At 45.4% G+C, this 23,109-nt stretch overlaps 8 protein-coding genes across 8 annotated transcripts; 3 read left to right on the forward strand and 5 right to left on the reverse strand.

Annotated features, from left to right (window-relative positions):
* The first annotated feature begins 125 nt into the window (after positions 1–125).
* On the forward strand, positions 126–1,760 carry M431DRAFT_511576 (hypothetical protein). Its single transcript, XM_024919684.1, has one exon. It carries the CDS (start codon positions 153–155, stop codon positions 1,725–1,727), a length of 1,575 nt encoding a protein of 524 aa, XP_024770334.1. The 5' UTR covers positions 126–152; the 3' UTR covers positions 1,728–1,760.
* A 473-nt stretch (positions 1,761–2,233) lies between these two features.
* M431DRAFT_485376 (hypothetical protein) lies at positions 2,234–2,998 on the reverse strand (the record flags this gene model as incomplete). The annotated part of the gene is made up of 1 exon (XM_024916279.1): positions 2,234–2,998. The coding sequence occupies one exon, from the start codon at positions 2,996–2,998 to the stop codon at positions 2,234–2,236; it is 765 nt and encodes a 254-aa protein (XP_024770335.1).
* Positions 2,999–4,981: 1,983 nt separating this feature from the next.
* On the forward strand, positions 4,982–8,890 carry M431DRAFT_523369 (hypothetical protein; the record flags this gene model as incomplete). Its single annotated transcript, XM_024920541.1, has 5 exons — positions 4,982–5,142; positions 5,215–7,542; positions 7,619–7,884; positions 8,428–8,768; positions 8,855–8,890. The coding sequence occupies 5 exons, from the start codon at positions 4,982–4,984 to the stop codon at positions 8,888–8,890; spliced, it is 3,132 nt and encodes a 1,043-aa protein (XP_024770336.1).
* Positions 8,891–9,301: 411 nt separating this feature from the next.
* M431DRAFT_94998 (carbohydrate-binding module family 1 protein) lies at positions 9,302–10,342 on the reverse strand (the record flags this gene model as incomplete). Its single annotated transcript, XM_024924641.1, has 3 exons — positions 9,302–9,655; positions 9,731–9,910; positions 9,977–10,342. The coding sequence occupies 3 exons, from the start codon at positions 10,340–10,342 to the stop codon at positions 9,302–9,304; spliced, it is 900 nt and encodes a 299-aa protein (XP_024770337.1).
* A 1,681-nt stretch (positions 10,343–12,023) lies between these two features.
* M431DRAFT_123326 (hypothetical protein) lies at positions 12,024–13,169 on the reverse strand. The gene is made up of 2 exons (XM_024912191.1): positions 12,996–13,169; positions 12,024–12,869 (listed from the first exon to the last, which is right to left on the reverse strand). Exons 1-2 carry the CDS (start codon positions 13,013–13,015, stop codon positions 12,053–12,055), a joined length of 837 nt encoding a protein of 278 aa, XP_024770338.1. The 5' UTR covers positions 13,016–13,169; the 3' UTR covers positions 12,024–12,052.
* A 710-nt stretch (positions 13,170–13,879) lies between these two features.
* M431DRAFT_8728 (hypothetical protein) lies at positions 13,880–15,754 on the forward strand (the record flags this gene model as incomplete). The annotated part of the gene is made up of 3 exons (XM_024923782.1): positions 13,880–13,901; positions 13,965–14,669; positions 14,730–15,754. 3 exons carry the CDS (start codon positions 13,880–13,882, stop codon positions 15,752–15,754), a joined length of 1,752 nt encoding a protein of 583 aa, XP_024770339.1.
* On the reverse strand, positions 15,751–19,852 carry M431DRAFT_123333 (hypothetical protein). The gene is made up of 8 exons (XM_024912192.1): positions 19,654–19,852; positions 19,369–19,597; positions 18,935–19,309; positions 18,700–18,886; positions 18,586–18,648; positions 17,037–18,534; positions 16,299–16,976; positions 15,751–16,241 (listed from the first exon to the last, which is right to left on the reverse strand). The coding sequence occupies exons 1-8, from the start codon at positions 19,734–19,736 to the stop codon at positions 16,001–16,003; spliced, it is 3,354 nt and encodes a 1,117-aa protein (XP_024770340.1). The 5' UTR covers positions 19,737–19,852; the 3' UTR covers positions 15,751–16,000.
* Positions 19,853–20,507: 655 nt separating this feature from the next.
* Positions 20,508–22,872, reverse strand: M431DRAFT_498790 (hypothetical protein; the record flags this gene model as incomplete). Its single annotated transcript, XM_024917733.1, has 5 exons — positions 20,508–20,642; positions 20,700–21,132; positions 21,238–22,399; positions 22,485–22,687; positions 22,724–22,872. 5 exons carry the CDS (start codon positions 22,870–22,872, stop codon positions 20,508–20,510), a joined length of 2,082 nt encoding a protein of 693 aa, XP_024770341.1.
* Positions 22,873–23,109: the final 237 nt, after the last annotated feature.

Here is a 23,109-nt window from a genome sequence, read left to right on the forward strand (position 1 = left end):
CCTCATCTAAAGCTCCTGAAGGACTTGGTGCCCAACATTGGTGCCCAATACTAGAGCCGTTCATCATCTTCCATTTCAGTTGCCATTCTTTCCTACCATCAGTCCAGAACCAGCGATCCAATCTCCCCGAGGAGTCTAAAATTTGTTGAAACATGACGGGCATCCCAATTAAAACGTTCTACGAGTCAGACCAAGCAACTTGGAGCTACCAATCAACTCATGTGGATGGCGCTTCAAGATTCATTACTGTGAGCGGCCTTTTAGCGCTTACCAATGCCGAATTCTCTCTTTTGGAGTATCGAGACTTGGACTGGAATAACGTCGACGGTCAAATTCCCAAATATGTCGCCATATCGCACACTTGGAACTCTTCACCAGAGGTCATAAAACTTAGCACGATTGCGAATCGGCCTCTACACATTGACATGGGTGAGGGTTCCCCATCTACAATCAGTTGGCATGGTCTGCGCCAAGCAGCGCTTGCAGCTCGATATTTGGGATGTGAATTACTATGGCTTGATTTCATCTGTGTTCATCAAAACTCTCTAGACGACAAGAAACTCCAAATTCCCAACATGGGCAACATATACAAGAACGCGACGGCAGTCATAGTCATGCCTGGTGGCGTTTCTGCAGCTCAAGATTTCGAAATTGAGACTGAATGGGCTACTCGAGCATGGACAGTTCAGGAGGCAGCTCTATGTCCAAACACATATGTGCTAGGAATGGATTACGTGTGGTTACTCAAACGGAAGGCTGATGACTATCTTTGGATAGAAACATCTGCTTGGCCAGGCTACCAGGATTTTACCTACATTGAGGATAGCCTTGCGTTAGCAGATATACGGGGTATCCTGAATCATCTCCAGGGTGTAATACATATCGAAGTCACCAACAGAAAAACAGGCGAAGTTGTCCGAAAAGGGACGTGGGAGTTGAAATGTCTCGGCGATGGCGCAGTTGTTTGGGCTTTCGCAGCCCTTTTATTGGCCAAAACGCCCGCCATGAGGCAAGTTGGTGTTTGGCGGAGTTTGTGGTTGCGCAAATCGAAATACCCCCAGGATACAGTGTATAGCATGATGCATTTGCTGGGCGTTGAAATCGAGGTCGATTACAACCGCAGTAGAGAAGATCTCATTGCTGAGGTTGTGAGGAAGACATCAACGTCATTCCCGTCGTGGCTGGATATTATGGAACACGGCGCGCCCCGTGAACTTCGACAGAGGTTGTTTCCTACCATTCCGACCTTTGACGTTCAGCAAATCCCAATATTCACAGTCGAAAAGCAGCCCGTTCCTGTTGAAAAGTATATCTTGACTCAGACGTACATGAAGATATTCAATATCAAGGTTCTGATTCCCGCAGCTGCTTCTGCGGACAATGGCGGTCTGGTGTGTACAGAAATCTTTGAGATTCAAAACAGCCGAGATAATGAGACCTTAGTTATCAATGGCCATGGGGAAGCTTATCACTGGAATCTATCAAATGCCGACTCAACTCACGTTATGCTCATGGGGGCCGAGGATTTCATTATTCCAACCAATGCGTTTATTCAACACCTAGCGGCATATGAAATTAAGAAATCCAAGAGTGGTGCCTGGGAATGTTTTCCAGGACATGGTGGTGTGCCCAAAGAGTTTGTGGGCAAAACACGGAGGAGTCATTTGCGAATAGGGGGATCTCCAGGATCAAAAATAACTGAGTGCGATTGCGCCGATGGTGATTAATATCAAGACATTATATAGTTAAATTAAAGTGGTAATAAATAGTCCAACAGCTATGATGAGAGAGTGACGAGCTAACATCCAGCATACGTAGTATCCTGGTTTAATCTACAGAGATGTCAAAGACCAACCAAAGACTTCATTGCTAATTATACCTGCGATGTATTCAAACGCCATGATAAAGCGGGCGTAGTAGTGGCAATTATACATTGATTCAAATTTAGACATATTGTTAGGAATTGTTGAAGATCCTACCGTTAATGGTGAAGATATCATTTGGGTATACTTTCCCAGTGCAGTTCTTTTTGCCATTCTCGAATACTGGGTATTTAACACATTAAACAAGTGTTAATACAGACTATACTTCATCATATGAAGAAGATACGATGAGAAAGGGGAGTTCATTACAATTTTATCTCCTATTGGCAGAACAGTAGATGTTAGCCCTGGCTTGTAGGACGGTCAACTGCTAGTCAGGACTTCGCAAGCTATGAATCAGGTAACCAGCCTCAGCATCGAGATTCACTGTCACACAACGTAAACGAAGGTGTTTGCGTAACAGCCGTTTGGGGAGTGTTCCAAGTTTGCCAAAGATTCGATCCACCGCCCATTGCTGTTAAGATGCTGGCTCCAAGACACACAGGCCGTCCGACAGAGTGTTGGTTAAACTGATTGGTGATTTGGCATGCCGCATTGAAGAGTTGGCCAGCGAATGAGATTCCTGAAAACCAAAGAGCCGCATTGGCGAAAAGAGCACCAAAAAATCGCTTTTGGTTACTGGTATTCAATCTTGTCATGCCTTTAGTCACACACGAGCCACTCTTTGCAGTGATATTTCCGTAAACATGGCCATACTTCAAAGCCTGCGTGTAATTGGCCCTGAGGAAGCGTCCATGACTCAACATTTGGTATGTTTCATTATGGCATTCGATGCCAGCCATGGCGGCTTTATGCACATAATATGCCGAAACATGCTCTGATGTTGCACTGCCTACGAGGTTTGTCTCTTTTTCAAAAGCAGCCAGTGCATCAAACAGAGAAGCTCCTTCGGGGTATTGCGCAAATGCATCTTCCGGAGTCGTAATGTTGTACAACGTCGTAATATTTAGGAGATTGGCGAACGCCGTTGCGTTAAGCCCAATGGCAGTAGTGTTCACTGCTAGAGTGTCATTGACGAGTGAAGTTGCAGGCTCGGCTGTAGGCGTAGAGGTAGCGGTGCGTGGTGCAAGTAGCAGTGTCACTACAAGTGGCACTATTTTGGAAACGAAACCCATTACGCCCAATGGTATATATTCAGATATTGGGAGTATACCATTTACTCAGCGTACTGAGAGTCAGTTTACACCTTTGTAAGTGCTGATGCTCCTCTTCAGATACTTTTCCCATGATGCCTCGCAATGTGACTTTAAAGACCCCTGTTTAACAGTTGAGGAACTATTATCCAGCTAAGTTAGGCAGTACTATTAAGGTACCCATTAGCTCCACCCTTTGTGCTTACCGCTCCATACCATTAACCCAGCTGTTCTGGAATGGACGGCAAAGAAATGCCGACAAGTATAAAGCAGAAAGAAGACTGATAACAGAAAGCCTTCACCAGCTAAGGAAGCATGTTAGATTAAGTCAGATTTTAAAATATTACAAAGATCTTATGAGAGGACCGCATAAAGATTCTCTCGAATTACATCATCTCCCAAGGTCTTGAATGGAGAGAGGAACGTTGATCCATTTAATCAGCTACAGGTGCCCTGGGTCGGAAAGGGTTGGGATACGCGACGGATACCCCTGCTAATTGGGCAGCAAGTTGGGAAAAACTGAGTTCGATTGCACTGATCGTGATAAAAGCTGAGATTATATCACTGAGCTATCACATATCAGATGAATGAGAAAAAGGATGGCAAGCCTTGTTTAGAAAAATCTCCGAAAAAGCTTCCTTGTATCTAGGCCGAGAGTCATTCTATGGAGAGCCCTTTTTAGGAGGCGAATACATAAGTCGCATATATACCAATCGTATTTTTTTGTGTCGCTACTCTTACAATACGAATACCAACCTTTTGTTTAGCTGATATGTAATTGCCAAGGAGAACTTGCTAGAAAACCGACGAAAAATTACAAGGTTAGCCGTCTGGCTAAATGGCAGGTAAGATCGTGGAGGATGGTGATCCTGTAACCGAATTAATGAAACTTCTTAAAAATCGCTGGCTATGTCTACAGCTGCTTTCATATATCTGACAATCATATATATGTTCGAGTATAGAAAAATAGCGATAGCGCAAGGAATCAACACATACCAACAGATAGCCTCAGCAACTATTGCAGTTCATCCATGGAGCATGTAAAGACTTAGTTTCCATGTATCACTCCACATGTTTGGCAGTTGATAATACTGATGTCCTTAAGATCCAATTTGAGGTGCTGGCTAGGTATGCAGTTACCTATGCCCGTGCTATACGTTGGAATTACAATCAAGTATATCATTTGTAATATTATAGAATGATGATTGTGCTTCTTTTATCTAAGGATCATTAATGGGTCGTGAAACCTGATTCTAATTTTATGTCTTTTTAAACCAGTTGCAATTAGTAACTCCATAGAGTGTTTCACGACCAATTACATGTACATAAATCTACCTATAGTCTTGAGCCTCTAGTACTTGTACTAGTCTGGGGCGTTCTGGACCTACTCGACATTTATCCGCTTCTCATATTCGTTTTTCTGCTGCTTGCTTCAGCTGGATATTTCGCTTTTAAATCAGAAAAAAAAAAATCGGATTTGTAGTGATTTCAGAGGCTACTGCCACTTCTAGAACTGTAACATAAAATTTGGTTTTCCGTCTAGTATTATATACAAATTTCTTTTCCTATCCTCGCCTCAATCGGAACTTTCATAGCTGCCTGGTTTGATGATATTAACTGGCTTCCCCGCCAATTTTCCCATTGTATCATTGGTCATTGATCATGTGATGTTTTGTTCTGTATCGGACACGAGATCCTGCAGATATAAGCCGCAAGGCTGAATTCTGCAGCGGATTCTCATGTCGCTTTATTTTTGCTTGATGCCCAACTATTGAAGCAAGCTTAGCTAGGCTATTCGCCTCTGCAACGATCTTCTAACACTCATTGCATATGTTTGAAGAGTCAAACCGATGCATCCCTTGTGCGAAACAACATTATTAGCACACATGTACACGGTATGTGATTAATCGCCTAGAGCTCCTGTTAAGCGCTACAACTAAGTCCATATAAAGCAATCGACGAAAGATGAAGCGAGTTCTAAGCATTAACCACCACCAAGACCCCGCAATCGGCAGGGAAAAGAGACTGAAGACGCCTATCAGCGACCAGAATTTGCGAGGAAACTATCTTCAGCAGAAACCGAACGCCGAATACACAGTTGGATGGATCTGCGCTGCGACCACAGAGTATGTGGCTGCCCGAGCCATTCTTGATGAAAAGCACGCAGGACCAGAAAAAGTATCTCAGGCCAACCAAAGCGATTTCACGCTTGGTCGCATCGGAAAGCACAACGTTGTTATTGCTATCTTACCCACCGGAGAATATGGAACAGCATCGGCAGCGACTGTTGCAGCAGACATGTCGCATAATTTTCCCAACATCAGGATCCGTCTGATGGTTGGCATCGGAGGCGGGGCACCTAGCGAAAGAAATGACATCCGCTTAGGCGACATTGTGGTCAGCGCTCCTAGTAATGGCAAGAGTGGTGTTTTTCAGTATGATTATGGAAGAACAATTCAAGGTCAACCTTTTCAGCAAACGCGATTCCTCGACCAGTCGCCCATGATCCTCAGAACTGCCATGACTGGTTTGATGGCACAATACGAATGCGAAGGCCATCAACTTGAAGAGACTATCAAAATCGCCCTTGAAAGAAGTCCAAAGTTATTAGGGAAATACAGCCGGCCGCATGAAAGCAGTGACAGGCTCTATTGTAACACATTTGTTCATCCCTCAAACGACGGTTCTGATTGTGCCAAATCTTGTGGCGATGACTCATTAATTATGCGACCGAGAAGAACTCAAGAGAATAGCAGCTTGGTTATTCACTACGGAATGATTGCTTCTGCGAATCAGTTAATGAAGAACGCCATATTTCGAGATAAGATGTCCTCGGAATATCATGTGCTTTGCTTTGAGATGGAAGCGGGCGGTCTTATGAACACCTTTCCATGCTTGGTCATTCGAGGTATATGTGACTATTCAGACTCACATACGAATAAGATTTGGGAGGGTTATGCCGCAATGGCAGCCGCGGCATATGCAAAAGACCTTATCAACCGACTCCCTCCATTAGAATCTGCCGTTCCACAAAACACGAACAACTCGTCCTCAAATCAACTTCACCCACAAGGGGAAATGCCATATACAATCACTGTCGAGCAGATAAATGCATTGCTAAATTCCTTACGGTTTGATCAAATTGGGGCCCGTCAAATGACTATCAAGAATGCCCATGCCAAGACATGTGAATGGCTTTTGCAAAAGCCTGAATATATTGATTGGTTAGACCCGGCCAAGATTGAAGACCATCATGGATTTTTATGGATCAGAGGCAAACCTGGAGCTGGAAAATCGACACTAATGAAGTTTGCTCTCAATAGCGCTAAAAGGTCAATGAGAGACAAAACCGTCATTTACTTTTTCTTTAATGCGCGAGGGGAAGACTTAGAGATATCTACTATTGGAATGTATCGATCAATTTTATTACAGCTCCTCGAAAAGATACCAGCACTTCAACACAAACTGGAAGTACCTAGAATGGCAGTACGACCTGGAGAGGAATACATCTGGACCCCAGAAATTTTGACGAATATGCTGGATCAAGCTGTCCAGAACCTTGAAAGATGGCGTGTGGTGTGTTTCATCGACGCCTTGGACGAATGCGATGAAGACCAGATTCGGGATATGGTGGCATTCTTTCAACGCATAGGTGAATCCGCTACAGCAGGAAATTTTCGCGTTTGCTTTTCAAGCCGCCATTACCCTCATATCTCGATTGCAAAGGGATTGCATCTGACCCTTGAAGGCCAAGAAGGGCATGGCCAGGATATTATTAGCTACATCAATAGCGAACTGAAGATCGGGAACAGTGATCTTGCAGATCAAATTCGTGCGGAACTTCGAGAAAAAGCCTCAGGAGTCTTTATGTGGGTTGTTTTGGTTGTTAGGATCTTAAACAAGGCAAGCGATAAAGGCCACATGCATGATTTACGGAAAAGATTACAGGAGATCCCAGGAGATCTTCATGAACTATTCCGCGACATGTTAACACGCGATCACGAAGGCGTCGATGAATTGGTCTTATGTATTCAGTGGATACTTTTCGCGAGACACCCTTTGCAGCCAGAAGAACTGTACTTTGCCATTCTATCCAACATTCAATACGAATGGAAACCCGAAATTACCATCTCCGGCATTGAAAGATTCATATTGAACTCATCTAAAGGGCTCGCTGAAGTTACTAAATCCGACAAGCGAACTGTTCAGTTTATTCACGAGTCCGTTAAAGACTATCTCCTGAAAGAAAATGGATTAAGAGATATTTGGCCTGAATTCGACACCAATATTTGTGGAGAGAGTCACGAACGACTAAAACAATGTTGTCAGGAATACATGGACAACAGGAAGCATGTGTTCTTCAAAAAAATAGATTCTTTTAAGAGGGTGAATTTTACAAAGGCAAAACAGCATCGCGAATTTGTGAACTCATCATATCCATTCTTAGAATACGCCATGAAAGGTGTTCTATACCATGCGAACGAGGCGGAGGCAAGTGGTATTAACCAAGCTGATTTCCTTCAGGCGTTTGAGCTTCGCGATTGGATAACTTGACAACTTCTTCGAGAAATATGACATACGGCGGCACACGGCGGATGCGAGCATTGCATATATTCTGGCCGAAAACAATATGTCTCATTTAATACGGCGCTATCCAAACATAAGATCTTTTCTCAGAGTGGAAAACGAACGCTACGGTGTTCCAATATTTGCAGCGCTGGCTGCTAATAGTAAGGAATCTGTTAAAGTGTTCCTAAATGCCTACGTGGAGATTGATCCTGAACTTCGGGATATCATCGACGACTATTACCGCAATGGAATTAAGCGGAATAGCTTTGGCCGCAACTTCAACTTCTTCTCAAAATCCAGTTTCGACGATCTTATCAAGAAAGAGGAGTTCTTGTCCGCCGCCTTATACATGGAACTCGATACCTTTCATAAGGACACAGATAGAGAAAAGCTCCAATCTTATGCCTCCGGTGTTGTTAAAACGGGCAACATGCCTATGCTGAAATTCATTTTCAGCAAAGGCGTAAAAGCTGATAGACTTCTTACTGATGCTGTAATAAGCAATCATGAGTCTGTTGCCGAACTATTGATAAAAAGAGGCGAAAACGTTAATACTCTTGGTGAAGAAGCCGAACCTCTTCTCTGTATTGCAGCGAAGCTTGGTAATTGTTCCATGATAGAAGTATTGCTTGACGGCGGGGCGTATATTAACGCGAGAGATGAATTTGGTCGCACGCCGTTATCCATTGCTACAGAGGATGCCAACGAAAATACCATTAACTCGTTACTCCGACATGGCGCCGATATTAATTCTCAAGATAACTACGGAAGGACGCCGTTATCATATGCAGCTGAGCATCATGTTGCAGTTCCGGCCCTTCTATTAATTTCTAAAGGTGCAGAAATCAATACAAAAGACAACAACGGAATGACACCATTGTCATATGCAACTAAGCATTGTGTTAAATCATTAGCACACCTGTTGATTTGTCAAGGTGCAGAAATCAACATAAAAGACAGCAATGGAAAGACGCCATTGTCATATGCAGCTGAGCATTGTGATGAATCATTAACAAGCCTGTTGATTTCTCAAGGTGCAGAAATTGACGCAAAAGACAACAATGGAAGGACACCATTGTCACATGCGGCTGAGCATTGTGCTCTAAGTTTAGCCAAGCTATTAATCGCTGAAGGTGCGGAAATTGACGCAAAAGATAACAACGGAAGGACGCCATTATCATATGCAGCCTCAAGCTTTCCCGGAGATTTGATGATTATGCATTTACTTGACTGTGGTGCAGATATTCACATAAAAGACATTACCGGAAGGAAACCATTATCATACACACCATCTTTTCAAGTTAAGAGATGATTTGAGAGAGGATATGTTGTAATACTGTACTACTTCTGGAAGACTATTGGTAAAACTCAGCGGATGATATTGCTGAGTAAATGCTTATTATATGGGACGCTTTGGATTATGTGCGCATTGCAAGTGAGTATATATCTCGATTAATAGCAGCAAGATGTAAATATAAGAGAAGACATACAACGATTGGCGTTCGCCGTGACTACCTCTGACAGCTAATCTACCTCTTGCTGGCCTGACACTGGTATAGTTAGCGTCCAAGGGCTTCTGCAACTTATGGTGAAGTTCCATCGCGATGAATGAGAGCGCATTATTGATATCAAAAGTAATCACTATGTAGCTGGTCCTAAGCATAAGTCGAGTTATGATTCCTTTAAACTTTCCACCACAAATCAATCTCACACTCTTTACAAGCACTGTGAGTAGTACGAGTTCAGGACTTTACAAGTAAAGCCAGTAGCACATTGTGTGGGACCAGTCCAACCAATACCACCACACTGTCCGTACTGAGTCTGGGTTGGGCCGGGAGAGCTGCCAGTTTTAGTGGAGGAAGTGCCTGCTGTTGAGGACGGAGGCGGAGTCGAACCCCCCGAGGAGAGCTTGCTGTTGATAAAAGCGAGGGCTTGCTGGCCATACTCCTGGCCGTAACCTTGGTGAGTGTTTGCGTCGTTTCCGTTGCAGCAGTATGGGTCTGGAGCATCACAGTATGACTGGATCTTAGACGCGCTGGGGCAAACAAAGCCAGCGGGACGGGGGTCAAACTGGTGAAAAATGACGAAGTTAGAAAACAAAGGTCTGTAGAGGCTGGCCAATTTCTTAACACGGCGAATACTTACACCCTGAGCAGTGCAGGTTCCAACATTGTATGACAGTCCGTGGATATTTCGAGGATCTCCCATAAAGATGGCGGCCTTAATAGCAGCGACTGCTCCTGCAGATATCGGAACAGCAGTGTTAGGATATCCTTCGCCGGTGTCACCTCCTCCACAAAGCGCATCATCAAAAATTTGGCCGCCCTTTCATATAACTCATAAGCATCTGGTTTAATGTAAAAGAGATAGAGCGAGAGAAGAGAGACAAACCTGCGAGTATCCGACCAACACCAACTGAGTGTCTGGGCAAGAGTTGTGGAAGTTGTTCACTGCCGTGGCTACGGCGTTGATACCGGCTACAACAGAGGCATTGTACTGAATGCCGCCACAAGAGGCCTGACCACCGCAAGCTGGATAGACAATTGCCTCAGATGTAGTTCCAGGATGGGCTGCGATGACCAAGTTCACAACAGTAGCGGAGGAGCCATATCCTGGGCCTACTGTGGTCTCACGGGCACCGAAGACATGAATTCCCGGGCATTGTCGTTTCTGAACAACCTCACCCTCTACTGGGCTAGCAGTAGCAAGAAGAGCTTGGCCCAGCAAAAAGGAGAGGGCGTTCTTAACAGAAGGCATGTTTAGCTTTATAACAGAGATGTTGAACCTAGAAGCTTATGTTGTAAGATGCTCATTGTTTGAAGGATGAATGACGTTGGGGGCAGGTAGGAGGTTATATAGCATCGAGAATTTCAACAGGGACCTATATAGGCATTATTTACTGACGTCGTTCAAATTATCCAACATTTCATATTCATCATCGCCTTGTTCCATACAAAAGCCCCAATTTGTTCTAGTTACTGTTGTATTCCGTTCCCCCAGACATTCATCCTCACACTCCCACGTGTAGAATTAGGCTAAATCACATCTCATGGTAGCCATATATCCCGATTGGACTCTTGACTCCTAGAGTATTACATTTGCCATAAATATTCACTATTGGCAGGCTAATCTACACCTACTCAGCCGGACACACGTTAGATCTGCAAAGGTCAGTCGCGACCACCCGATAGCTTACTTGGATTCGAATGAGCCGGCATTAGGCCGCTGCTGGCAGTCTTGCTCACGGCATTGGGGATGATTCGGCACGAAGCGTAATGGTTAACCTGTTTTGGTAATGCCCTTGAACCGACATTTGAGAATTTTAGGCAATATTCTTGTCGTGTCATTGACGGTAGATGAAGATGGCTGTACCCCACAACAAGCCTCTCACATGCAGCATCATGCCACGTACGCCTAGACGCTTTTTCCAAGCAGTTTTGAATGTGAGAGCTGAAGATATCTTTTTTTTTTTGTGCAAGTCTCATCCCTAATCTGTTCTTGTATCCTCTTTTGTGGCAGCTCTGTTGGCTTCGAAATCTCAGACTCATTACCTCCCGATACTGCTCATACCGGAGGATACTTCTTCAACATATCGCCGAGCATCGAAGATTCGATTTTTATATATGAGACTGAAGATTCCATCATTGAGTGGCCAAATAGGCCTCTCTATATTTTAGTTTGTCTTGATTACCTTACTCGAAACTCGTTTCCATCCTGTCGCTTTTGGCGCACTTGGACTGCTGATAATCGATATTAACGAGACTTTTTCGAAGATGAACGATATTTATCGCTTTATTCCATTTCAAAACTAGTACTTAAGTGATGATTTGTTTGAAGAGAAGCATTAAAATCTGGACTCTAACATTTGATAGTGCACGATGCTGCTCACTTTCTTCTTCCTCTATCGCTACCCAATAGCTTCAACTCTTCGTTTGCATATGAAATTATTGCTAATGGCTATGCGAATTATCTATATGACTATATAAAGCGTGTATCTACCTTAGTATATGTTCAGGTGGTTTACTCAATCTGGTTTCTTAGATTGAGCTGACTTCCGAATCATGTAGTGTTCTATCCTAGGCTTATTCCCCCGACAAGTTACTTTCCATAATCAATCTAGCGAACCGCTATTATAATTTGGCAGCGTCTAGCCTGCAAGCTAGATGCTGTGGTCATAAGGGCTAGTTCATGGCATAAGCCCCAAACTCTACAAAGAGAAAGAGAGAGAAAAGGACAAAAAGAACAAAAGAACAAAAATAAACTAATTGTAAGAGCTTGATGGGATCTTATATATCCTGTAGATATAGTCGCATGTACTTGAAGTGGCAAGCGGTCTATAAAATGTTGCTCTATTCAGTTGACGGTCTGTCGTCAGAGACTATGCAGAGTCACTTTGGGCTTGTTGGCACCAGGGGTCAAAAGACTGGAAGAAATGATTAAATACGAATTGTAGTTGTTATAAAATGTCTAGAGTGGTACGTCAATGCCGTATTTTTCATAATCGAATTGCTCCAGACTCGATATGCGTTCGGCCCAATCATCACCAATTTCCCCCAGTTGCCAAGTGTCTCCAATCTCCACCAATCCCGTCCTTCCAGCGAGCACGGTATCCTCCCTGTCTTGATACTCGATCGCCAAATCTGGATGCGGTACCCAAATGACTCTCATTCCAGCCCGTCTCCCAGCTTCTACTCCAATGATGCTATCCTCAAAGACTAAGCATTCGCTGGGCAAAATGGGCTTTGCATCAGGACCAGCGGTCGTGTTTAGCGCCTGCAGGGCTATCAGATACATGTCTGGTGCTGGTTTCCCTCGACCCTTGGGAACTCGTGGGTCATCGCCTAAAATCCGTTTATCGGGCTGGAAAGTGTCAAGTAGTTGCTTTGTTTCTGGCCGTGTAATTTTCAACTCATAGCTGTTGCTCTTTGTAGTGGACGCTAAAGCCAACTCAATTGGGTCCCCCAAAGAAGCACTCCGTGCACGGCTCAGATTCGACAAAAGCTTCACCGCACCAGGCAGCGGCTCGCAGTTCGGAAACAGCTTGTGCATCTGCTCACTTGACTCACGGGCGAATTGCTCGCGAGGGATGGGCAACTTTGCCCAATTGTGAAAGACATCGCCATTTGTAGAGTCTGGGATACCCATGAGCTGAGCACGGATAGTCCGAGTAATGGCCGGCCTTGAGTATTTTTCCAGAAGTAGGTTGATAGACTGAGTGATTATGTCCTCCGAGTTGATGAGCAGCCCGTCCATGTCGAAAATACAAGCCCGGATTGGCGGAAAGCTGCTGACAACATGTCTATTGTTTAGCTTCTGTCTATAGGAATAATGTTACGTGGACTCTGAAGCAGATGACCAATAACGACTCTGCTTAAGACCACCTTCGGATGCCGTGTGGGAGATCACGCACTCTGTCTTACGCGGAGCCATGATTCCTGACTGGGCTGACGCGGGAATTGATCCAAATTGACAGGGCCAGGAGTTAGACGAAGAAGGAAACTCGAACGGGTTGTCAAGTTCGACTTGAGTGTAGACTATGTTTCCTGCGATAGGATCTGGAGATCATACTCTTAAAAGATTCCGGTGTCGGCCAACCAACTATGACACTCAATGTAAGCAACAGCAAAAGTCTATGTTACACTCTATAAAGCTAGGAGGAGCCGCTCTCACGTGGTCGTAGAGAGACTGATAGCTCAGGTTTCCAACATAACTCTAGCGCCCGACGCCGTCGCGCCACAGCCGATGTCACTAGGAATCGTCTCAGAACTAATTATAGGGGAAATAGATTGAATATTGCGTGTTTTGGAGGGTCGCCAACAGCAAGCGCCGGTCGGGACAGGCATAGCGTCTCCCAAGTTTGCTTCTGCCCCGCCACTAACTTCAGCTTATCCGCGGCCTTTTCCGTTTGTTCAACAGTATAGACTATTTATCACTCTCTTCACTCGCACACTTGCATGGATTGTGATCCCTACTTATGTCTTGTGTGGTTAGCCCTAAGCAGTATTACAGCTTATTATGCTGAGCCCTGTAATGGCCTCATGCATCGGCGCAAACACTTGTCCGTGAGCTGGTGACCATAGTACCGGGTTGCCGAGGGATACAGCCTCGTTCAGCTGTGCTCTTCATATATAAAGGCTGGGCGCTGTGTCAGCTTTTGTCTCGATCATGTACCCCGACTATTCTATTCGGCCCTTGTTCGACTGTCCGCCGCGTTGACCATCGCGCTGCATTGTGCGGTACCAAGGCCGCGTGTAATATGACAACCAGTCTACAAATAATGTTACTCAATAGGACATGGAACGCAGAAAGGTCGCCTGTAAGGATTAACGCTTCATCGAAGTGACAGCAAGACACGGTTTACTTATTGACCTCACAATAGCTTCGCCCGAAAACTATACCCGAGCAATCATCTCGCTCTCGAGGAGATATTCAAGCACCTCTGTCTTCCCAGGAAACAATTTCGTCGATCTTGGAGAATGGATGCTGCAAGACCGCAGCCTAATTCACCCAGCAAGTCCGAGAGAAGAAGCGCCTTTATTTGTTTCCAAGTCAGAAGAGCCCCATGACTTAGTTATCGTGTACAACAGTGGGGAAAGAAAGTGGGATATGCAGCAGTATGGTCAGCACGAGCATGAAGCCTTTTCCGCGGTCACATCTATTCCGCCGGGAGGCGCGGGGCAAATAGTCTTCATTCGGGGCTTCATCTCGCCGTCATGGGTGTCAGCAATTGGCAGCAAATATGGCATCGACCCGGAATTCTTCAGGCGACACATGGACTTTCTTTCTGCGAGCATTGATAGACATGCATATAGTACGCCATCACTTCCTAGTTCTTCGAAGAACTTGTTTCGACTTTGTGTAAACACTCTCCTTCATCGCGACGATTTCGGCGGACAGGATCTTCAGTTGCAGCGCTCGAAACAAGCTGCTGAACTTGCGACGTATAAAATACAACAACTTGGATCTACCCGAGTCTGTTGCGGAGACTCGTTGGTGCGCGAGTATTCCACAGTTTGCTCTTCATTCTCTGTGATTGAACAATGGATTTCACTCTGTATTACCAAGACGGAGAGTGGCTGGGCTGGTAAGACATGATGCTAGTTCCTGTTAGAGAAGGGAAAATGTACTGAAAACATGACTGCAGTTATTGCTTGGATGGACCAAGGTAGACCCTTAGAGAAATCTCCTCCGGGACCGTGGACGAGTCACATCGAGTCGAAAGCCACGCCACTTCCCGTTCTTCAACACCATCCCAAGATGGCATTTCGAACAACCACAAATCGTCTCGATCCGGATGCAAATGTTTCATCGCAAATACAACAAAGTACCGCCATTCTACCTTTACAATACGACTCACTGGTTGCGCTTGTCGATTTGGCCCGTCGAGCACCACAAGATCCGCTTTCTATGTGCATCCCATTATTCGCACACGCAGCCTTTTCCGAGGTTCAGTTCTTGAACCTTATCGAGTCTAGGATCCAAATCCAGATAAATACTATCGTTGAAGGGGTTTCAACTGATGCGCTGGGAACCCTTCAATACTTTTCTAATATTCTCACTCGTCATGCACAGCAGCTGAAAGATACTTCTCTCGTACTAAACAAATTAGCTGAAAGAAGCTACCAGATCTTCGGCAGAGCCAGGGCGGAAAGTCCATTGCCTCCAAGTCTAGGAGTTGGCACACGGCGGCAGCCATCCGATTCTGACACAGTCAGAAATTTCGGATCCAGTAGCTCTGACGGCACCTTTACAACAAGAGGTGTTCTAGATGACTATGAAGAGCTTCGTATTCGTTGCATTGAGTTGTCAAATCTCTGTACCAGCGGCATAACTCTGGCAATGAACAAAGCCACAATTGAAGAATCTAGGAAGGCCATTGAACAGTCAGAACGGGTCAAGAAGCTCACCATTCTTGCGACGCTCTTTATTCCTCTCAATTTTAGTTCTAGTCTGTTTGGTATGAATGTTGATCTGCTAGGGCAGAATGCGGTAAGATTTTGGTGGTTCTTTGTCTTGTGTGTCCCGATTACATTGTTCGCCTATGTATTTTATCTCTGGGACTACCAATATCTGAAACAGCACTGGACGAGACTCTGGAAAAGTCTTTTATATACTAGGAGAAAGAATAACGCTGGAGGAAGTGATAAAGACCCAAGCCATACGGTATAGTATTGTGGGCTGATGAAGTGGATTGGCACCTGATACCTCGAGTAGAGTGGCTATTCAACTCTCCAAGCATATCTGTAAAATAGATATTCGCAAGGGCCGTTGTAGCACTGTATAGGTATGTAGCATTATTTAAGTTGGGATGCTGTTTAGCTACTTACAATCCCAATTGATGAAGCGTCATAATAATCATCAAATTCTTTACATTCTTTCATCCCAATAACTAAACAAAGGCGGTGTCATGTGTCATCAACGAGCCCAAAAGGCAACAATTTCGTCAAAATCCTTAGTTGTCAAACTCTTCGCATCGCGATCTTCCTTCGTAATCTCCTTCCTCAAGCGACAGGCAACCCTAAGAGCAATAGAAGCCTTCTGTGCCTTGCCTGTTGCTTCGAACAACTTTCCCTTGAGAAAAGTCGTGCGAGCAATCTCATTCTTATGCGCTGTCGGATCTACAGACCAGATATCTAGCGCCCAGTTGATCATTGCACTAATACACGTTAGAAAGCAAACGATTGCTGTTAAAATTAAATATTGCGGCACTTACATAGCTTCTTCGTTCCGACCTAAGCGAATGTAGTGCTCAGCCAACTTGTGGAAGACATTTGCTGTGTAGAAATCTCGTTCCCCTACTGTCGCAAGCATATGGCGCCATGCTCTCTGGTGGTATTCGAAACTCTCCTCCCACCTATCTTGAGCGGCGCGAAGGTTGCCAAGTGCATAGAGGATCAGTCCAGTTCGAACAGATTCCCTGTCATCCTTTCCTAAAGCCTTCTCTCTACCGGCCAAACTATCCAGAAGAAGTGTGTCGCATTCTTCTAGTTTGCCCTGCGCGAGAAGAGCCCAGCTTAGGTTGGCCTCGCCCGACCTAGGAATGTAGTTGCCGAGCGCTTTACGCATGCGCAGCGCCTCTTTAAGAGCAGCCTCACCTTCTTCGTATCGTTTATCCTGGATGCGCGAAATGCCTAGCTCTGCGACAGCGAGGTATAACCTCTCATCTTGAGTTCCCAATTCCTTGCAAATTTTGGATACCAGTTCGAGGGAAAGCTCTTTCTGAATGCGACTCGCATTAAAATCGCTTGCATCCATGGCAACAGCCCCTAAGCAAAAATGAATATCTGCCAGTAGAGCATCTCGATCCGGATGTGTCGACGGGTCGCATATGCGGATAGCTGTAGAGAAGAAGCCGTCAAAATGTTTGGTCCGTCCCCGCTCCTTTTGATACCTAGTAACGTTAGGCTATTTATAAAACTTAGAAATTTGGAAATGTATTATATATACGTACCAAGCAGCTTCAACAAGGAGTTTTGCGAAAAGCATACTAGTTGCTTCAGAAAGATCTGACATTGTCGACCAAAGTTGGTGCATCTTGAGGACGTGAGGGTAAATTGATGCACAAACGGGCCATCTGGAGACGTGTAATCTGCCGCCGCTTGATTTGGGCTTGGGTAGCTCTGGCTCCTTTGATGGCTTAGGCATTGCTGATGGCCAATCGGCCCAAAGGATCCGAGCAACTTGGCCGAACATGAATTGTTTCTTTTCGATATCCATTGTTGTTAGAACTGCATCTTGTACTAGGCGGTGAACTGATATCTGCTGCTTTTGCTTATCCCTGGAGACTAGAGACGACTGTAACAAATCGGATCGAGCTTCCATGTAGTTACTCTTCTTGAATTGGGTGCCGTCGGAAAACAGCTCCATAGACGCTGCCATCAGCAAGTCTTCTCCTATAGCATCAGGATCAAGAAATGAGATTAGCTCTAACAATTGCCGAGCGTGAGATTTCAATTTCTCAAATGCCCAAACAGTAGATAGAGAATAGCGATAGGTGATCAAATCAGTGTCAAATTTTGTCTCATAAAGGCTGGCATGCTCTTCGTGATCTGCATAGAGCTCCAGAAATTCATCTAAGGTAAGGTCCTGGCGACGGATGATACCTGCCATCTGAGAGATGGCTAATGGCACTCCGCCAAGTGCATCGGCAATTTTTCGTGCGGTGTCGTCTTCTGCGTCATTAGAAGCCGTAGTAAGATGATTGAATAGAGATATGCTGTCTTGCTCTGATAGTGGACCGAGATCCATACCCTGAGGCCGCCTCGTAAACATGCTCTTTGCCAATGGATCCCGGCTAGTGATAAGAATTGATCCGCTCCCTTGCGGCCAGTAGTCAGCTAGGATCATGGGATCATCTGCGTTGTCGAAGATGAGCAGCCAGTTCGCTTCTGATTTCACTTGACCGGGCTGAGCAAACTCGTCCAGCCCCGACAAATTCTTTCGAGGGTTGGAGAGCCATCCTTTCACAATCTCTCGGCTTACCACTTGGCTTTTACACTCGGCCGAAGTTTCAAGCCCCAGTGCCAACGAGATTTGCTGGAAATGCTGATCAAGTTTTGCAATCTCATCTGCTATGACCCAGAACACGGCATCAAACGATTCTCTATGCCGTCGGGCAAACTCGCGCGCTATCTCAGTCTTTCCGATTCCTCCAAATCCGCAAAGAGCGAATTGTCGTAGAGCAATTCCTGATGCTGTCACAGCGCTTTTAGAAGGCAATAGTTCGGTCGCAAGTCGCTCCAAGATATCTTCGCGGCCACAAAAATCGGCATTTGAGGTATGTGTGTTGAGAAGAAAACACGGTAAATGAAGGGTTTTTCGTGTCTCGGGATTCGGCGTTGAGGGATGTACAAGTTCAAAGCCTGACAGAGACGTTCCTTCAGTTGCTCTATTAGACGGCCATTCCGTTGCGTTGTTCGAAGGCCATTCGGTGAGTTCCATTTGCTCAACTAATTCGTGTCAGTATAACGACTTGGTAAACCATGAAACTTAAAACTCACGTTTGAGGGGCATTTCGCTTATTGTGGGCGAATAAGAGCTCATTGTTGCGTACTGATATTCCTCTTGACTTTGTTAGCATTCTCGTCTCCGGGGTTTAAATATGGGTTACATACGGTCCTCGAGTCGAATTGCAACGAGCTGAACGGCATCACGCAAAGTCTCATACATGAATTTGTTGAGCTCAGATAAGCCTTCGCCTCCAACGCTCTTGGTAAAAAGGCATGTGTCGTTATGATTGAGATTGAGTCCAATCACTGTTTCCATTGGAGCGTGGGTCGAGCAAGCTTCGCGGTTGACCAGCTAGAATCTTAAATTAGCATGAATATGTCGTCAAAAGTCAAACCTTACCTGTTGGTATTTTGGGCGTAATGGCGTTGAGGTGTTTTTCGATTCACGCAGCTCGTATACAGACAGTATTGGGGTACGAAACGAGATTCCTTCGAATCGATCGGCCAGATCAAGCAAAATGGCACCTTCTTGCTCAATATTTGCGCTCGGAATCTTTAGGCTTTTCCCCGTCGTCGCCTCCAATACATCTCGAAAACGCGACAAGCTCGTGGTCTTGTCTCCATAGCGATGCGGAGTGCTTAGGAAGATGACACCAGCTATGGCATTGACAATCGATCCGTAACGAGGAAATTGCTTATTAGCGACACACAAAGCCTGCTTGACTACAATACCACCTAAACTGTGGCAGACTACCACAATTGGTTTTGTGTCGACCTAAAGCATGTGCATCAGAAAATTACCCATAGTAGTCAAAGTCCGCGTGTTTCACTTACAGAATTATAGGTTACCTGTGATCGCACATCAAGTAAATGTTGGAGAAGATCATAGCCTAACATCAAAATCGACTCCCATGATGGCTTGGTGACCGCAAATGGGGAAGCATATTCGTATGCGAGAATGCGAGCCCCAGCACCAGAATCGGGTAAGCTCGCAAGCCATTCGTGGTCGGCAAACGGCCAATTTTCTGGCGAGGTGGTTCCTATACCAGGAATAAGGACAATGCTAGAATTTGTACGTTAGAAGAGGCACTGCGCTGGATCTGGCTGTATTTGTCCTACTCGACACCATCCTGAAAATGATCACCTGGGTCTCGCAACACCTGAAGGCGGCCTGTCGTCGCGAAGCTCGTCGCCATGGCCATCTTCTCTCACCTAGCCGAGGGAGAGAAGCATTATTGAGAGTTTAATGCGACGATAAACGGTGATGTAACCGTCAGAGGAGAAGGCCTTTGCAGCCAGGCTCTGGATATCGAAGAGTAGAGACTTCGGTCGCCCGCACATCGACTGAGCCTCGTCTAGAGTCACGCACTGCGATATTAATTAATATCCGTGTGCTAATCCCGATGGGGCAAATGACGAGATAAAATATCTACAATCATCGTCTTACATTCCGTCGTAACCGTTCGTGCATATCCGTAGTATTTTCTAGTCCTGTGATTGGTCTTAATGGATTTACACTGAGCAAGCAACAACAACTTATGTTTCTGGAGGGCCCATGACGTGAACGTGATTTTCGTTTCATTTTTTTGTTATTATTCTAAATGTACATGCTCTTCTATGATCCGTGCTGTTGTTGTTTGTGAAACATAGACGCAAAAGCCGATGAAAAATGAAATACTGCGCTTGGTTCAACTTCGCTAAGCAAGGACAAGAAGCGATAGTGCATGGAGAGTAAGCAGCTGCCAAATTTCATGTGGGGAGTACCATAAAAGAGATACAAGTCGAAACTCCCGAGAAGAAGGTTGCCTTGGAGGAAAATGAATGTACTATAAGATGATCATAAGTCGGATAATTACGGAGTGGATGTAGGTGAATTTTCTCAGACATGGCTCAGCTCGGATGCTATAGCAGTTGAGTAAGTGATCCTTGCGGTACATGTATACAGATTAGTCAAATTGCATTGCCCAAATAGTCTAAACTATTTTCACTGTAGCAAACTCTTCATCCTCAAAGAGCTGACATTTTTCGCTCTCCCAGTAAGCATGATGTCCGATACCTATCCTCTCAAATGCACCGTCAACCGAAGTAGACGGCTTCAGCAGCAAAAACTAGGTTTCCGGTCCCATATTTGGCCTCGGGTTACCATAGTAATCGTTCTTGTTGACGGGTGCAGTCCACGTAAACAGCACAAGGCAAATAAGCTTCTCATCATGTTCCTCCATCGTCCATTTACAGCAGTCATCTCCGTGCTGGCATGCACCTTTCATCCAGCAATCCCTCTGCCGCTCTCTAGAGAAAATTGTCAAGCTTCTTGGTCGGTCCAGTTTCACCTTATAGGAGCGTAAATTTGCAGATCTCACATATGCTCTGGCCATTCCACCTGAGTCAAGCATTACAGCCAGCTTCACACGAGATACAAGACCTGTCAAGATGGCCTCGCCACTCACAACGCTGCTCGTTTCGTCGTTTGCAACTTCCCTCAGACATGTAACACTTTCCACCTTGACGCATTCTATGAGATGAGGGGTGTGCTTCCAAATGTCTACCGGCTCGTCGAATTTGTAAGTCACAGGCGCGTTAACAGATGCCCATGACCAACTTGGGATACCCGATTTCTCCGTTATGCTCTGCTCCGCAATGGGTGATTTTACCATCTATGCGAGGTCATAGCGAAATTCTCGTCTCCATAGGCTCGCTAGATACTCTTCAGGGTGCCCATCCCCTTGACTTAGCGGATCATCTGGAAGACCTTCACGAGCCAACATAGCCAACCCAGAGACAGCATTCAACTTATCTTTTCGGAGAATAAGGTCGCGTTTTGTGTACTCCACCACAATGTCTCTCCATCTTTTATATGGGTTTTGGGGATACCCTGGGCAGCTTCGGACATAGTCATATCTGTCGTACTTATGAAAAGTATGCCATGCTGGCTGCGGACGAGAGAGCACTACATCTGCTTTCAAACGCTTCAACTTGAGATGTGTTCCTAAGCGCCCAAACCCAGAAGATTGAGGCTTCCACAAGATGTGACCGCACTCACATATTGTTCGACACAGACACTGCCAAATCATCTCGTTGCCGTTGAAGCACAACCGACGGGTTGGTATTAGACTTTCCTGAAGAGACCATCCTCGCTTATCGAGGGAGCTTCTTGACAAGTCTTCCTTGTACTCAGCGTTTTCTTCAAGGCGTGGTCTCACAAAAACTTCAAGAGGTGGCTCCTTCGGGTTGAGTGGGATGCCAGCGGTAAAACAACTCTGCCAGGCAGGGTGCGCGAACTTCTGGGGTCCCAGAAGTCGTGACTTGCATTTTGCTGGTTCAAGAGCTGCAATTGAAAGCCGAGAATGTAGATATATGCGGTTCAGTTCCGCTGCGTCACCGCAGCAATCAACGGAATCGTCGTGGATGATACACAAAGAGTCCACCCATAAGCTGCGGATTTTGAGGCCGCGGCAGACTATTACGGCGTCTCTTATACCAAGAGGTACCTTGGACCATGGAATTGACTCATAGTGCGCTTCCAAATTCTCCGCAGTTGTCCGCAAAACATCTTCGGTATCGGGTCCCCCGCAGTAGCTTAGGCATGCGTATGGTGTCACTTCAGTGGGTTTATAGAGAAATGGATTTATAGCATCATCTTCAGAACCGACATCTATAAGCAGCTTGGGCATAAACTCTGTGTTCGGTACCTCACACGCCTCATCGTGCTCAAGGCAGTGAGAGAGCCATTGAGAGGCGCGGTTAAGAGCAGCCTTGGAAGATGAATCTGAGAGAATTTTCATGGCTTGAGCCCGAGGTCTTCGCAGGATATCGGTAGACCCGGGCTTTGGATCCTCTGGTTTCTCTGGTTCATAAAAGGGTGCATCTATACAAGGGTAGTTAGTATAGTAGGGAAGAAGTAAATGCATAAACAAATCTGTGATCTGAAGAAGACATCCTACGCAGCATACCCTTTGATCGGTGAAGCATCTGAAATGAGCCAATTGAGATCCTCTTTGAAAAGAGTTTAACAGTGTAAGTGCTCCATTTCTCGACACGCACCCATTTGCCGTCCTTGTCGGCATTGATCCAACCAGGCTTGAAATTGTACACAGCTTGGAGTAGTAGGTTGCATTCGACGCACTGTGTGGCCTCTTTGACGAGAACTTGCAACCTCACATTGACCGCGATCTTCCCATTGGCCCTGTACAACACTTCGGCTGCCGATCGATGACGACCAAACAGCGAATGAGGACATTGGTCATCGAAATGGTCGTCCGCGTCTCTGGAAGTGAACAAAAAATAAAAAATAAAAAAGAGCACCACTAGGTCGAAATTTCTCAAGTCTAACTCTTTCATTCTGATCAAATTGCACTTCTGCTTGAGTCAATCTGCTCCATACAACTCTACACCCCTCTATATAAAAGGTGCATGTTCTCACATGTCCCACAATACTGCTGATGGCAGCCTAGCGATAAACCCCTCCAAGGATTGCGATGGATGGTTGTCATCCCCGCTCACTTGTCTGACATCAAACTGGCATTGCAGTCACAGCTACCGGACTAATGCTAGCTGGAATTAATATGTCAAAATCTG

Source organism: Trichoderma harzianum, assembly GCF_003025095.1.
Source record: "Trichoderma harzianum CBS 226.95 unplaced genomic scaffold M431scaffold_13, whole genome shotgun sequence".
In the NCBI taxonomy this organism is placed as follows: Eukaryota; Fungi; Ascomycota; class Sordariomycetes; order Hypocreales; family Hypocreaceae; genus Trichoderma; species Trichoderma harzianum.

Bases quoted from the DNA above. Each gene is read 5' to 3' on its own strand.
- M431DRAFT_123326 (XM_024912191.1), bottom strand. From the start codon at position 13,015: ATGGCTCCGCGTAAGACAGA. The intron at 12,870-12,995 runs GTGCGTGATCTC...TGTTGTCAGCAG, and splicing joins ATGGCTCCGCGTAAGACAGA to CTTTCCGCCAATCCGGGCTT.
- M431DRAFT_511576 (XM_024919684.1), top strand. From the start codon at position 153: ATGACGGGCATCCCAATTAAAACGTTCTACGAGTCAGACCAAGCAACT.
- M431DRAFT_123333 (XM_024912192.1), bottom strand. From the start codon at position 19,736: ATGGCCATGGCGACGAGCTTCGCGACGACAGGCCGCCTTCAGGTGTTG. The intron at 18,649-18,699 runs GTATGTAACCCA...AACAAAGTCAAG, and splicing joins TGCAATTCGACTCGAGGACC to AGGAATATCAGTACGCAACA. The intron at 18,535-18,585 runs GTGAGTTTTAAG...GACACGAATTAG, and splicing joins AAGCGAAATGCCCCTCAAAC to TTGAGCAAATGGAACTCACC.